The 15,823-nt window shown below is 44.7% G+C and overlaps 1 protein-coding gene across 1 annotated transcript; it reads left to right on the plus strand.

The window, feature by feature from the left end:
* The first annotated feature begins 1,653 nt into the window (after positions 1-1,653).
* Positions 1,654-15,315, plus strand: rps6ka5 (ribosomal protein S6 kinase, polypeptide 5). Its single transcript, XM_011613983.2, has 17 exons — positions 1,654-2,077; positions 4,833-4,904; positions 5,000-5,218; positions 5,404-5,519; positions 5,598-5,699; positions 5,780-5,863; positions 5,940-6,043; positions 6,121-6,271; positions 6,354-6,515; positions 7,615-7,740; positions 8,238-8,371; positions 8,475-8,568; positions 9,145-9,315; positions 9,595-9,786; positions 10,658-10,817; positions 10,993-11,156; positions 11,249-15,315. Exons 1-17 carry the CDS (start codon positions 2,008-2,010, stop codon positions 11,549-11,551), a joined length of 2,424 nt encoding a protein of 807 aa, XP_011612285.2. The 5' UTR covers positions 1,654-2,007; the 3' UTR covers positions 11,552-15,315.
* The last annotated feature ends 508 nt before the right edge of the window (positions 15,316-15,823 follow it).

Raw genomic sequence — 15,823 nt, forward strand, 5'->3', positions numbered from 1 at the left:
TCCCTCGCAGGGCTCCATATTTCTAGCCTTTAGGGACGCATCCATTATGTACTGATGCATTCACGGTCACCACCATGAATAGCCTGGACTAAAGTACGTTTTATTTTTACGCAAAAGCAGGATCAAAAAAATATTTACCAATTTGACCCTTCACGGGCTCCGTCTGTTTCATTGTGACGGTGAAAAATTCAAGCAGGTTCACATCAAATGCACTCGACACGGTTTGTGCCTCCAGTTTTCATACAAAGCTTTTGTTATTTTGTTTATTTATTGCAAACACGGGTCAGGACACGAAATTAAGAGGTGAAGCTCCCGCGGCACACGTGATGCTAAGCAAAAGTTGTTGCTGAAATCCGGACCAACAAATCCGATTGCCGTTTGCTGGTAATCCTTGCAGATGATTAGATAATTAGGATCTCAGTGTCTCAAAGATATTCATGTACTTCAAAACGCGTCTTAAATTTAGTACTTCCGGGGCGTTCAAGGGACTGGATACCAATGATTGGGGAAAGTTTTCATTTTATTTATTTTGGACTAATATGAAATACTGTTGTCATTGCAAAAGTGTTCGTACCATACACTTAAATGAACAACTACAGCTCCAACTATTAAAGTATCATTAATTATTTCATATACATTTCATACTGTATATCAATGTTTTAATAATAATAATTACAAAACAAAAGCGCTTGGAGAGCGAAGGCCTCTGCCAATATTATATATGTTTTGCATAACCAAAAATGTATCTGTTCTTCTTCGACCCATTGTTAACAATTCCTTAAATTTTAATTAAAACGTGCGTTCATAACTTTTTGAGTTACTTTGCAGACAGACAGCTGTCACACAACCTCGTTGAGGTAATGATCACTCTACCTCCAGCCCATGGATGAGGTGAAGAGTTTTCATACCAGGGCTCATGTTCTCAGGCTCATTTTACTCATTTTACATCCAGAATTCTCGGAAAGTCAAATCATTTGCAACAATCCTTCATGACATCTTGTATCAATTACAGCACAAAAGAGACCTCTCGTGGTGCAAAATGTGAACTGCAGCATCTGTAACCGAAGAAAGCCCGTCCCTTGGTAAATAAGAACGCGACTCGTTGCAAATGTTTACTCGCCTTCTTTATCTCTTGTTTAACAAGTTGAACTTATTTCATCATACTCCTGCCCTAAATGAAATCATTATGTCAAAATGGAATACATTACAAACCGTGACGAATGGAAATCGATCCAGGCCATTTGTTGCGACCAAAACATCATCCAAAGTTGTAATTGTTTCTAATTGATTTCCACTGATGAAGAACATGCGCTCAGTTTAATGATCGGTGCATATGCTAAATATGCTGTAACTGCAGAGATCATTTCCGATTATATCTATTTCTGATAATATCTTTAAATATGTATGCCAAATCGAAAATAATGGCTATAGATTATAGGTTAGCAAAATATAATATGAAGCAAAATTAAACTCTGTTTACATTACTGAAGTAGCAATACACACATTTAAGAACTCCATTACTTTATAATTAATATTTATCCTACATCATATCACATTTAACGCCATATCCGCGCTCAATAATGTATTAATTACATTTTAGCCTGACATTTGACTGGGGTTTATACGATGGACATTGAAGGCAGCGCCAGTCAGTCAGTTTTTTCTGGGAGGTGGGATCATGACTCACTGAGGGAAATCAGCCAATCAGAGGGCTGATTCCTGCATAGCAACACCAATCAGCGACGAGGGACTGTCTAGTTGCGAAGGTAGTGGCAGCGTTCGTGTTCTGGATGGAACAGCCAGGGTTCCTCCGGGTTTGTTTGCCGCCACGTTCAGCTGTAACCTTCCTCGGTTAAATCGCTTTAATTTGTAGCCTAACAACAAGGCGTTTTATAACATTCGTTCGTTATTTCGTTTTCTCCATGTCCGTGCTTCAAACTGGCGTGCGAGGCGAGCGTAATCTTGCCTGAAAAGCATCTTGAAACATTACCGGAGCCCGACTTTACGATGCCATCCCCGATGGAGGGATCTTCCAGAGAAGGTGACCTCTTTACTGTGAAGCATGAACTGAAAAATGGTAAGTTGACAGTCAATTGTCAAAAGTTCACCCTGTCGTCTTTATCACCAAGCCATCTATAAAAGACACGTGTCTTGGAGAGAGGTTAGCGCTTAGCAGGCTAGCCCGGGAGCCAAGTGTCACTGTCAGTGGGCATATGGAGTTAGCACGAACACCAACCTTCACGTTACTCGGCTCCAAAAATGGCAGAGAAAGGCGACCGTTCCCCGGCTGTTCTTATTACCTGCGAGGCCACTGCCAAGTCACGCAAACTCATGTTACCTAACAAAATTGGTAACGTTAGCCAGCTGCGACTTAATAACATTAGCTTAGGTGAGTCGCTGAGAACGTAGGAGATAATGATAAAGTCCGCAGACTGTCAAGGCAAGAAATGAATGGCAATGAAATGATCAAGTGTTCTTGTTGTTAGCTGATCGAGATAACTTCTGCATAGCGGACGGGCAGCATTACTGCGGAGCTGTCAAACGTTAGCTTGATTTCATTCCGCATGTCACCGAGGAGTACGGTCCATCAGCACTAAATGTGTATTTACTTATAATTAGGCCAGGGACTTCATGTAAACACCACGACGAATCACCATTCCTGAGGTAAAACCGCGATCGCCTTGTCGATGCCCAGCAGCAGCACCTCGGCTTTGAAGGCTCAACAGGAAGTCTGGCTTTATATTTACCAACTGCTACAGCTCCCAAAATTAAGATATTTCCGACGTCGAACATCTTAATTCTGCGGAATCAGTGCGCAGGCTTGTTGAAATTGTGCCTCGCTGCTGCTCTGGTGTTGCAACATGACTGTGCTGCAGTCCGTTTGCTGCCCTGCCCTAAATATGCAGTCAGGCTAGATGGTAGTGGTATTAGGGTTGCATTTCACCCTACATTTCTAGCTGCTGCATTCATCTAGCCTCAGTCTTAAAGAGGGGATGACAGACGGCATCCCCTTGCATAAAAAGTCACCAGTGTTACACAGTTCCCGGGAAATTCACTTTTAATGGCAATTTTGGAGTTAAAACAAACCAGGTGTGAGTGATCAAGTCAGTTTCCTGCAGTTTTGCAGGGCGTTTGTTGGTGAGGATAATTGTGGCATGCACAATCAGCCTATTTATTTTTGACATTTCCTCCCTGAAGACTCAAGCGCCTCCACTTGTGTAACACTGAAGCATCATCTGGTTGGACACCTCTGTTAGTCTATTAATAAACATAGAAATCAGACTTAGCCATGACAGGGGGAGCTTGACACGGGGGGGGGGGGGGTTACGCAACTCGAATCCCTGCCCTCAGCTATGGAGAGCAGTGTTTGTTGTGTATGCAGTGTATGCACCCCGTGCGCCTCATAGTTGCAGCGTTCCTCGTAATGTGTAACAGGAGAAGCGGTGAAAGGATGAAATCAACCATTTTAATTGCTCACTAGCCTGTTTCCAGAGTGCAAGACAGAAGGAATGCATTCACTACGATGAGTGTGCACAATTAAAGTGTGCTCTGCTCAGTCAGCTACAGTACGATACTGATTTGGAAAGACACGAGGAGCTACTGCCTGTGTGCTAACATCACCCAAGACTTTTGTTGCACCATAACACCCTGTTGTTGGTCATTGTACCATGTTTGTGTGCATTTGCAGCCAGCATTATCTTGGACTGAGAAAAGGCAATCTTGCATGGTCTTTTTCTGGTTAAATAGATCAAAGTAGGAAAACAGTGTGACCAAAGCTGCACCCGCTATACCATCAGTGGTGTTGTGTAAAGTAAAACTGTTGGCTTCTGTATTTCCTGTGCAGTGAATTTATGTTTAGTCTGTTTAGTTTATTTGGGAAGTTGTGGGTAGATAATTGTGTTGAAACTGTCAGCATTAGGAGAACATAGTTGTGAGGTGGGAGGTCATCTCTAGCAAACTGTCGGAGGGAGATTGTGTACCGGCGGTGATTCCTCTAAGACTGCACTGGAAGCTCAGGTTCCCCTCGAATCTCAAAAATTAAATGGTCAAATATGTATAATTGTGTTAGACTGCAATCACCTCGAAGTTGATTAACCTTCTCCGACATTCCCGAGGCGTCCATAGATGAGTCCGAACTGCCTCCCCTCGTGTTAATGGGAATACATCGTTTATTTTTCACTGAAACCCGCCGGTCATTGGATAAATGTCAGGATGTGCAGGGGCCCGGCCTCGGCTGATCCTCCGATCATCCCGCGGAGGCCGTTGAAAGGCTGGATCCCTTTTTGAGTGACAGCTATTTTGAGCTAGAGTCACTTTTTCACTAATCGCTCATTTCAACATTTCCTTGTTTGAGTTAAGTTTTGTTTAATTAGTTGGATCATCGATGCTTGGACTCCCAACCTCCCCTTTATTGAAACACTACACACCAGCCGCCCCTGGTGTCACAACACATGTTGCAAACATGGTGTAATATCATATCTTTGCACCAAAAAGTGAGCCACTTCGGCTGGTGTGTGACCCAGCTCAGGCTCTTCTTTTAGCATCGTGAGAGGAAGGCTTGTAGGTCGCACTAATTCTCCAGAGAGTTGTCTCCAATAAGTCCACACTAAATTTGATAGGTGGGGGTTTCTCATGCAGCTGCACACAGCCCTGGCTGTCAGAGCCCGGGACATAGACCTGCATTCCCACTTTTCCAGACTACTTCCAGACTCAGTCTGCTCTGACTAAATTAGTATTAAAGATCCATTCATGTCTGCATATGCACTGTTTTTTTTTTGTTGTTGTTGAATGTTTTTATGATGCTCTAGTAATATATTTGTTTTAAATTCCAGCCAATCTGACAGGTCATGTAGAGCGGGTTGGCATTGAAAACTTTGAGCTCCTAAAGGTGCTTGGAACAGGAGGTAAAGAATTCTGTTTTAATCTGCGGTGACTCTGATACGACCCGATCCGTTCCACTGCACACTGACCTTTGACCTCTGCTTGTTTCAAACCTCAGCATACGGAAAGGTGTTCCTGGTGAGGAAGGTGAGTGGCCACGACGCGGGGAAGCTGTACGCCATGAAGGTTTTGAAAAAGGCCACGATTGTGCAGAAGGCAAAGACCGCTGAGCACACGCGCACTGAGAGGCAAGTGCTGGAGCACATCCGCCAGTCCCCATTCCTCGTCACACTTCACTATGCCTTCCAGACGGATACCAAGCTGCACCTCATTCTCGGTTAGGACGTCTCACACGAAACCGCCTTCCATGCACCGCAGATTACCCCTTTTCTGTTGTTTCCAGGCTGTAGTTCCAGGTTAATGATTGTCTGCTCACCTGCTGAATTAATAAAGAGTGAAGAGTCTATTGGGAAGAAAAGCTGAAGTTACTGTTGGTTCAAACATGGTATTGTCCCGTTATAGATTATGTGAACGGTGGAGAGCTCTTCACACATTTGGTGCAAAGGGTGCGTTTTAAGGAGCAGGAAGTAGCCTTGTACAGTGGAGAGATTGTGTTGGCACTGGAGCACCTCCACAAGGTAATGAGCACACCTGCTTTCATCAAGCTCACTTTTTTCCTCCTTCTGCGACACGTTTGACATCATTTCATTTTGCAGCTCGGGGTTGTCTATCGGGACCTAAAGCTGGAGAACATTCTCCTGGATTCAAGCGGTCATATAGTTCTGACCGACTTTGGCCTGAGTAAAGAGTTTGATCAGGTGATCGCACTTCCTTTTCTGCTCCAGATCTCATCTGCTGAGCTTTAAGACATTAACTCTCAAGGTTTTGTCTGCAACAGGTGGAGAGGGCGTTTTCTGTCTGTGGCACGATTGAATACATGGCTCCAGAAATTGTGGAAGGGGGCGAGTCGGGACACGACAAGGTCATTTGTGTTGTACTATCTTAGGAACTTGGAATGCCTTCTTTCAGTCCGTTGATGGTGCTCTTTTGTGTTCCAGGCAGTGGACTGGTGGAGCCTCGGCGTTCTGATGTACGAGCTACTGACTGGCGGGTCGCCCTTCACTGTGGACGGAGACAACAACTCGCACACGGACATCGCGAAGTGAGGATCCTCCCAGACCGTCTTTAGCATTGTTCACTTCCTATGACCTCTGACCTTATCTGTCTCACACATCACAGGAGAATTTTAAAAAAAGATCCTCCTTTCCCCAAAGATTTGGGGCCGCTGGCCAAAGACATCATCCAGCGGCTCCTCGTCAAAGATCCAAAGAAAAGACTAGGCTCGGGTCCCAATGGAGCGGAGAATGTGAAGAAACGCCCGTTCTACCAGGTGGATCCGGCTGTCTGCTTGAAACAGATCCCACGGTGCCGACCCAGTTAATAAGAACCTTGCCGGGTCCTTCTCATTTTAGAAAATCAACTGGGAGGACCTGGCAGCTAAGAAGGTGCCCGCCCCCTTCAAGCCTGTGATCCGGGACGAGCTGGACGTCAGCAACTTTGCCGAAGAGTTCACGGAGATGGACCCGACCTACTCTCCTGCAGCGCTGCCTCAGAACTGCGACCGCATCTTTCAGGTGGGAGGGCGTGCAGGTTTGCGCTGATGCGGGATTTTGTTGTCCGCGCGCGAGCACGCCGCTTTCTGCCCCCCTCAGGTCATTGCACAGGACGGCTTTTGTGCGGTCGTCCGTGTGGGACACGGTCGCAGGCATGGAAAATGGCATTAGTCTGCTTTTGTCTGCTGCTATATTTGACACACTCGAGTCATCAAGTGAAGTTTTGACTGTCCTAAAAAGCTTGCTGTAAGTCAACACGAGTTTATCTGTGGGCACTTGTCTTCCAATTGACTAAAGGGTCTTTTTATTGATGTAATTGCTGCCATATGCGGCTCTTATTGAAGAAACAGATGTGAATGAGTATTTTTGATGTAGCTTTGAACTGTAATATGGCCCGCAGCTCCGTGCCAGCTGATGGCTGTCTGATGTATTGCATGAAATTTCAACTCTGATTGCCTTCTGGATCCTTGAGCCCGCCAGATCAATAGATCCATTAACGGGCTTCTCTCATGGAATAAAAGGTTACACTCTGAGAGCTTCGCCACGTCTGTCTCGGTTACGCCTCCAGTCTTTGATTGCCAACTTCATCTCGTCTTTTTTTTTTTTTTTTTTTGCTCTCAGCTGCCATTCACTTAGTCTGAGATTTTGCAGTCTTTATAATTTGCAAGCCCAGCAATCTTTGAGATAACGACAGCAATCCCAATTTTAAACCGTGCACTTGCTCTCCCGCAGTGCCTTACAAAACAAAATTAAAATTGCATTAAGAGCGCCAAGACGTAATTTCACAGCAGAGCAATCAAATATTCAAGGCCGGCAATTAGGGGCATCTCATTCATTCGGCATCCATCCTTCCGTCCATCCACGGTTGTCACGGCATACCACACGCAGCTGTGTGAGGAAAGAGAGATTAATGGGCTTTGGGTTCCCCACAGCTGGAATTAAGCAGGCAGAGCAGCACAATGACAGGTTCAACAATGGGAACAGCTGGACAGGCTCCGTCACTCCCAGCTAAACATGGAATAATTGAAGGAAATAAAGTTTCCGTAGAAATACTCACCATGTGTCAGTGCTATCAACTGTCGTTTTCTCTGTTTAACACTTTGTGTGTTTGTGTGTGCAGGGCTATTCCTTTATGGCCCCCTCGATCCTGTTCAAGAGAAACGTGGTGATGGACGACCCAGTGGAGCTGTGCGCTGGGTCAGACAAGCCCGGGTCTGCTGCGGTGGCCCGCAGTGCCATGATGAAGGTAGGATGAATGGACTTGGATTCCCTGGTACCAGCACTCTTCAGCTAATGCCTGTTGTCAAAGACGGGAGGCCGTTCCTCCCCCCTCCACTCATTATTTTTCCTGTTGCACTAGTTCGACTGCACTCTGATTCCATTTCCAGACATGAGTCATTTTGTTTAATTTTCTTCGTGGGTTCACCTGTATTGACAAGGAAAAAAGCTTTTAGAGATGGTTGCAGTGCATTAACTTTGCGTGCTGCCGTCTCTAGCGCTGGTTCGTTAATCAACTAATGCTGTAATGGTAAATGATGTTTTAATAAGTACTCAGAACTTTGTTTTCTTTACTTATATGCTTTTAATAATTACACGCTATTGAAAATGGGAGCTTCAGTGGGGTGAATCCGAGCTCCACTGCACATTTATCGGGACTAAATACTTTTCCAAAAATACATTTAAATTGACTAAAGCATCTTGTTTGAGGGGGGGATAATTGTCACTTCCTGTTCCCTTCTACAGGACTCGCCTTTCTATATGAGTTATGAGATGGACCTGAGGGACAATGTTCTGGGAGAAGGAAGCTTCTCCATCTGCAGACGTTGCACACACAAGAAGACCGGGGAGAAATACGCCGTTAAAATTGTCAGCAAGAGGTACAGGCTATGTTAGACGGCTCTGTGATGAACCAAAAACATTTGAAGCGATTGCATTTATGTTGAATGTCCGTGACACCCTCTGTCTGTTGCCATGCTGCAGGATGGAGGCACAGACTCAGCGGGAAATCGCTGCCCTGAAGCTCTGTGACGGCCACCCCAACATCGTCAAGTTACATGAAATCTTCCACGATCAGGTGAGGGTGACGGTGCCTGCAGGAAAACATAACCTGGATATGATCTGGAACTGGAAGGGGACAAATTAATGTCGTCTCTCGCTGACTTCTCCTGTACTGTAACTCTCCTTTTTTTTTTTAAACCTCAGCTGAACAAACATCTGGCTTTTTCTTTTATTTGCGTCGCTAACGATGCTGCATGTGCGGCACAAGTGTGTTTCAAGCATCAGCTTGGTTATGGGGAAAGTGTGGCTGACTGCTCGCAGGTTCATTAGCACTGACTCTTCAAATCAAAGAGCGCCACTTTAGTCTGATGAGCTCGGCGGGGTTATTACTGTACCTCAGAGACCTGTGACCCAGATCAGCCCAGTCCAGCTTTTGTTTCACAGATCCTGCACTAATGAGATGTTTGAGTGTAGCTCAGGCATGCTATTTCATTTCTCCCCCGAACTGCCCCCCTGTAGCCTGATGTAATTATGATTTGATCAGCAAACAACTAATATCTGTTTTGTTTGCACCAAATGTATATTGAGAATAAAACCTGGAGAGAAATGAGGGAATTGAACTATGTTCTGTAAACGTGTGTACTTGCCGTAGCTTCACACATATCTGGTTCTGGAGCTGCTCGGGGGAGGAGAACTGCTGGAGAGGATTCGCAGGAAGCAACATTTCAGCGAAACGGAGGCCAGCCGCATCATGCGAAAGCTGGTGTCGGCCGTCAGTCACATGCATGATGTCGGCGTCGTACACAGAGACCTTAAACCGGAGGTATTACATGTACACTCAGCAGGAGTACTTCCTCAAATCACAGAGTACAGTTTGTGTCTCTGCTATTCACACAAATAGGAACTCAAATGTCTACTCTGTCATATTCACGTCAATTTGACTCTGCAATTTTCTGCAGAGCAGAAGAAACATTATTTGACCAGCGAGGGTGTGTGTAAAGTACCCGGTCCGAACAGTTTCGATGCACAATTTAGCGAGCGCTAAAGTGGACCAGCTTTGCACTGCAGAAAGAAATGATTGCTGTCTTGTCTCGATCCACAGAACCTGCTCTTTACAGACGAGAGCGAGAACTCCGAGATAAAAATCATAGATTTCGGCTTCGCTCGCCTCAAACCACCAGACAATCAGCTTTTGAAGACTCCCTGCTTCACGCTGCAGTACGCCGCACCAGAGATACTCAAATACGATGGCTACGACGAGTCCTGTGACCTGTGGAGTCTGGGGGTCATTCTGGTGAGTACTTGTGGGGCATCGCAGTCACGTTCAGTCTGATACTGAAGACCAAACATTGAACGGGTGACGAAGAATCTGTAAAATGTAACTGTTTTATCCAATGAAAATGTGTTTTGTTTCCTAAATCAAAACCATACTCTCAAGTTTGACATTAAAATGGATAAACTCTCTGTTCCAACTCCTTGGCATCTCCATTGTGTGCTCCACGCTACCATTCTCAGCATCCTGTGGTAAGCTGACACAGTTTAAATCCCACCACTCAGTGAAGAGCGACCAGAGCTCTCAGCGCCGGTTAAGGCGGCACTCATCTGAGATGTTGCTTCCTGACAGCGGAAATGTCATCGTAATTCAACCTTTTTCTGCTGAGCAGAGGAAAATGAAATAGAGAGGCAGAGGGGACATGAAGAAGCCACAGAGGGAGCACCGAGATTTCCGTACTTGGCCAATAATCTGCACAGAACGCGGGTTTCCTTATGCCAGCCCTGTTTACAACATCGCCCCCTGGGGGACATTAAAGTAGTGTGCCTTTGATGAAATGGTTACTGACAAGCTGTGCACAATTCCCTGGAAGCAAAGTGAGACAACACAGGGAGGGAGGGGGGTGGTGAGAGCGCTGCGGATGCACTGCCAAAAGGGCCATTTCCAGCTACTATCATTCTAATGAGAAATCTGAAGCCAGATACAACCAGGCCAAGGTGAGAGTATCCTTTACACCAAGCCAAACACAGGCCGCGCTTCTCTTCAGTGCTGGTTCAACAACGGGCATCATGATAAAAGGAAAATGTCGACCATTGTGCCTCTGTTCACCGCCATGGTCCTCCAGCTCATTGTAAATAACAGGAATGTGTGTCTGTTGTTTTTACATCTGCAGTACACCATGCTGTCTGGCCAGGTGCCTTTTCAGTGTCAGGGGAAGAGCCTGACCCACACCAGTGCTGAAGAAATCATGAAGAAAATCAAACAGGGCGACTTCTCATTTGAAGGAGAGGCCTGGAGAAATGTGTCGCAGCAGGCCAAAGACCTCATACAGGGTGAGGGTTGAAATGGCGCCTTCTTTCTGAAACAAATCTGTTTTGGAGTCAGACATATTGTTTATTATGATTCACATCGGTTTATATGTGAAATGAAACTTGAAATCGCTCTTCCTCCACCCTGAGCGCCCTATTCAGAGTTCCAATGGTAATGATCCGCATCTTGTTCCTGCAGAGCTGCTGACGGTGGACCCAAACAAGAGGATTAAGATGTGCGGCCTGCGTTACAACGCCTGGCTGCAGGACGACAGCCAGCTGTCATCCAACCCCCTCATGACCCCAGATATCCTCGGCTCGTCGACCGCCTCCGTCCACACTTGCGTCAAAGCTACCTTTAATGTATGAAACGGCAATCTGCATGTTGGTTAGATCTTAACAATATATTTCATCATATAGTGCGTTTGAATAAAAATGCATTATTTTGGTTCCAGGCATTTAACAAATGTAAGCGTGAAGGTTTCCGGCTGCAGACGGTGGACAAGGCCCCGCTGGCAAAGAGAAGAAAGATGAAGAAGACCAGTACCAGCACAGAGACCCGCAGCAGCTCCAGCGAGAGCACCCACTCTTCTTCGTCCTCCTCCCAGTCTCAGGAGAAGACCTTTGCAGCAGCTGAGGCCGCCCTGCAGCCCCCCATCAGCACGCCAGCCGGCACGCCCATCAACACCCCGCTGGCGGTTGGGACGGATTCCGAGCACGACCCGCCACATCCAGCTTTCGACTTCTCAGGACAGTGAGAGGAAAGGAGAGATGGGGATGTTTTCCCGACGCGGACCAGCGTAAAGACGGCTCTTTCCTCTTCCTCTCCGCCCCTGGCGACTCTTTGCCTCTGGCTCAATTGCATGGACATCAGCATGTCTCCAGAAAACAAGCATGCAGTAGGAGCAGCAGCCGTCACCTCAGTATCAATCAATCATCACTAGCAATAGCTCCTCCCCTCTCCCTGTCTGTCTGTCTGTCTGTCTGTGTCTGTCTGTCACTTCAAAAACAGACCATATCAATCAGGGAACCAGGATGTAGTTGCTACTTGTGTCCAAAATGAAAAGGGCTGTCCTCCTGCCCTGCATCCAGACAGACACTGGAGAGACAACTTGTGTCTCGTGATGTCCTTTTGCCCGTCTGTGTCTGTGCGTCCAGCTGTTTTAAAGGGAAAGTCGCAGTGTTTACACCCCAGAAGCTTTTCAGTTTTGTCAAAGCGAGAGAAGCAGCGTTACGTGGGTCCACTTCTCTCTTTGGGGGAATTTATATGTGAATTTTACAGACTGAATTTAATTTAAGATAAGCTATATTGTTAACTTATTTATTCAGTTTGAGCTGAAGAGAAAGCTTAGCTAGAGTGAGTCTTTAGAACTGACAAAGACCACTTGTTTATGTGTTGTTCCTGAATCTAAAGATTGCATTCACGTGCTCTGGTAGTTGTCTTTACATTTCTAGATGTAGATGTTGTAAGTTTATTATAAGCAGAGATTAGCTACTCTTTAATGGCTACGAAGCAGTTAATGTTGTATAACTGAAGTCCTTTGGATTTAGACAAATATTTATGAGTGCTGAAGTCTGGGACTGGACCTTACGGCGTCCAGATGTCCAGAAAGTCCCTAGTTTTAGTAAGGAGACGTCTGAACATGTTTTTCAAGAACTGTTGATTTGTGGTTTTATAGTTGTCTGGGGAGATGTGCTGCCCAAGGGGATGTGATCCCATAAAGAAAAGCAACTTGAGAGAGTTTTTTGCCTCTGAAGTAATCACAAGTAAGACTATTTCTCAGCTCAGCAGTGGTGCAGGTTGATCCTCAGCCTGGCTCTGTTTCTTCATTTAATGATAGTCAGTCCAGTAATGGATCTGCTTTGAGGTCTTTGAGGTTGCTGCAACAATTTGGAAGCCATTGGACAGAGCAGAATATCCCGATGGAGAAAAGGTGAAAGGGTCAAGGGTGGCAGTTCAAACAGATCGGAGTATTTAAAACCATGAAACGTAGGTGCCAAAATTCAAATCTCAACCCTTTATGAAAACCTCTAGTCGCACGCCCGACATGATCTTTGCACTGTGTGACCGCTCTCGCGCTGAGAGGCAGATCTGATCGTCTCCAGGGCTCGACGCCAACCTGCTCTTCGTCTCTTACTTGATGGGCTTTTACTCCTGCAAATGTATTGATTTATTGTAGGCTTGTTTACTTGCACATGTGAATATCCCCAGTTTGGAAGTTAAAGTTTAGCTGTTTTACGAAACGACGAAGCCTTTTTCAGTCACCTGATCATCATCATTTTCCACTTCTACAACGCTGGCTTAAGGAAAATTACTCATGTCTTTTCTCATGTCTGTTTCTATGAAAATAGTTTCTGTATCCTCTTCGTATCTACAAATTTACCAGTGTTTGTTGTGTGGGGCTGCTTAGAATCAGCATCTCCTGCTCAATTGGGCTAAAACTCCTCGGACTACTGTGCGTATAAATACACTCTCATCTTCTTCCTTTTAAAGCACTCTGAACCAAAGCATTAACTTTAAGGTAGCTGCTCTAAACTGCATGAGATGTTTATTTTCATGCAAATATGCAAAGATTTGCTTTGTTTTCTGTTTATTTTGTCCAGCTGGTGAATGAGTTTGTAGCTTATCCTTTAGCAACAGCGCAGTGGGCTACTTCCTAGATATTTTATAGTATCTATGACATTCATACCTAGCAGACTATAATGCTTTAAACTATGCATCCGTTTTTGCTGTTTTAATGCTTTTGTCATTTCAGTACCCCCCCCCCCGCTAGATTTGTCAACGTGATGCACAATAGGGCATCAGACAAAGTACATAGTGTACTTTTACTCTCATGGCATCAGCCAAAAATAGCAAAGTGGTCCATTGGTGTATGAAAAGCTGGAATCCTTAGAGCTAAACACTACAAAGCTCTTGTCTAACTTAGCTCGCATGAGTTCCCTGTTGCTGCCTCATTAAGCCTCTTTTCTTTTGTTTGGGTGTATTAATAGCTCAAGTGGAGGAAGAGGAAAAGTGTCCTATATTGAGCTTCCCTCTGGGAGCCCGGCTCTATTAGCAGATGCACTGCAGTGCTGTTTGTTCCAAAGAAAATACTGTGCTCCACTCACTGCCTCCGTGGGACCCGGCTCACTGTTCTTTGTAGAAGAAATGGGAGTATCACAGAAAAGCGTTTGCGGCGTCTCTGGGGGCTCGGACTGAAACGAGACCTCTCCGCCTCCCTTTGATGCTGTTCAGAGCGCCACTTTGAGGGAGCGGGAGGCCAGTTTTGATTTGATGTCCCCTCTTCTTTTTAAGATATCTGGAATTTAAATAGAAATTCAACCTCTGCCGAGAGTGCTTCCTTCTTTCTGCTTCTCTCTGAATTACGCCTGAAAGCCCCCCCCCCCATGTACCGTGTACATGCTTGTGTCTCAAGATTGGCATAAGGTGGCATTGGAGAGAAAGTGGCATCAAGCATTTTGCACTCCGGGCTCAGATTGTCAGGGCCGAGGTTGTGGAGCTGTCCGGAGTGCTGAAGTGTAGAAACCCCGGATGCTGCTCATGTCCCTCCCCCACAATAAGGTGATGGGTTAAAGCGATCATCCTCCACCTGCCGTGCACGTGCAAAGGAAAATCTTAAAGGATTTTTTTTTTTCTCGTGTGGTGAGTAGCAAAGGTTTCAGAAAAGGATGTGCTTTATTTTTATTTTTTTGCCTCAAAATCGTTTACGGACGACAAACCTGGTCTCAGTATTCGCCCAGTTTCAGACTGTCTACACTTTAAAAAAAGGACTTTGTATTTTTGGGTCAGCATTTCAATTGAATGGGAGAAAATGACTTTCACCCACCTGAATTTGATGGACAGTGGATAAAAAGATGACCAAAAATAAGAATCAATGATAAGGATAACTCAGCTAAGCTAAATTAAGTACTGTAAAAAATCATTAAGACTGTGTGGTTAATTAAAATTGTCAAATAATGCCTATTTATATATATAAAAAAAGACTGTGAAATGACCTTCGATTGATCCCCGCTACCCTTGTCACAGAGGTCAAAGTTCAGCTACGAAATGGCGCTGTTACGTTTTGTTTTTACGTGTTTGCTACTCCTGCGAGCGCCAGGCTAACCTGCTACTTCAGCCTTTTCATGACCCAGCTGCTGTTCTGGTCCCGTCAATGCTCGTCGAAAAGTACCGTAGCAGTAAATCCCTTTGATATTGGTCGGTTTCTGAAACGCAAATTTAACTTTAAGGGAAAAGCTTTGCAATTGTGTCATTTTAATCATTTAATTGTTTTTGTAAAGGGAAAATTGTTTGTTTAGTTTTATGCCATTTTAAACATCTAACATTTCAAGTAAAGCTACTAAAATATAACCTCAACAGCAGTACTCAAAAGAATAGACCATGTGCCAACCTGCTTTCTTATGGCACTGTGAACATCACGTTTTAAGAAACACTTTTTTCGTCCGCTCAATCCATCTTTACATTAAAATAGCTCCACCCTGCTCATAATGAGTCCTGTAATAAATCCTTGGCTTCTCTGTATTTTATGTGTAGTTACATCATTAATATTTTGTGATACCAGGATCCTTGTGAGATGTCAGAAAGACAATAAATGTATGTTTTCATTATCATTTAGTGATCTTTACTGATGTGTCGAGTCTAGCAGCGTTCGTTCCAGCAGACGACCTCTAGATGGCAGTGTTTGTTAAAGCACCATTGCGGTCCACTTGGGTCCTTCCGTTAAAAAGGTCACCAAGTGGACCTGGATAGAGATCCATTAAAACAGATTCATATATATTTGAGAACGTAGATAAATGATTGATGTATCTGTGTATCCTTTAGATGTGTCTCAAGGAGGACTGTAAAAAACTGCATTGAGTTCGTTTGGAGTGATGAACAAAACTGGTTCTCACATGTAATTAAAGTAAATTTGCTAAAATATGCTTAAAATATTTTATTTAGAACACTAATTAAAATTAATACAGTCCACATAATGTGATAGTATAATAGTCTATTTAAATTATTCTGTTTAATCGCTCTGATTTCACTA

This window comes from Takifugu rubripes, chromosome 2 (genome assembly GCF_901000725.2).
Source record: "Takifugu rubripes chromosome 2, fTakRub1.2, whole genome shotgun sequence".
In the NCBI taxonomy this organism is placed as follows: domain Eukaryota; kingdom Metazoa; phylum Chordata; class Actinopteri; order Tetraodontiformes; family Tetraodontidae; genus Takifugu; species Takifugu rubripes.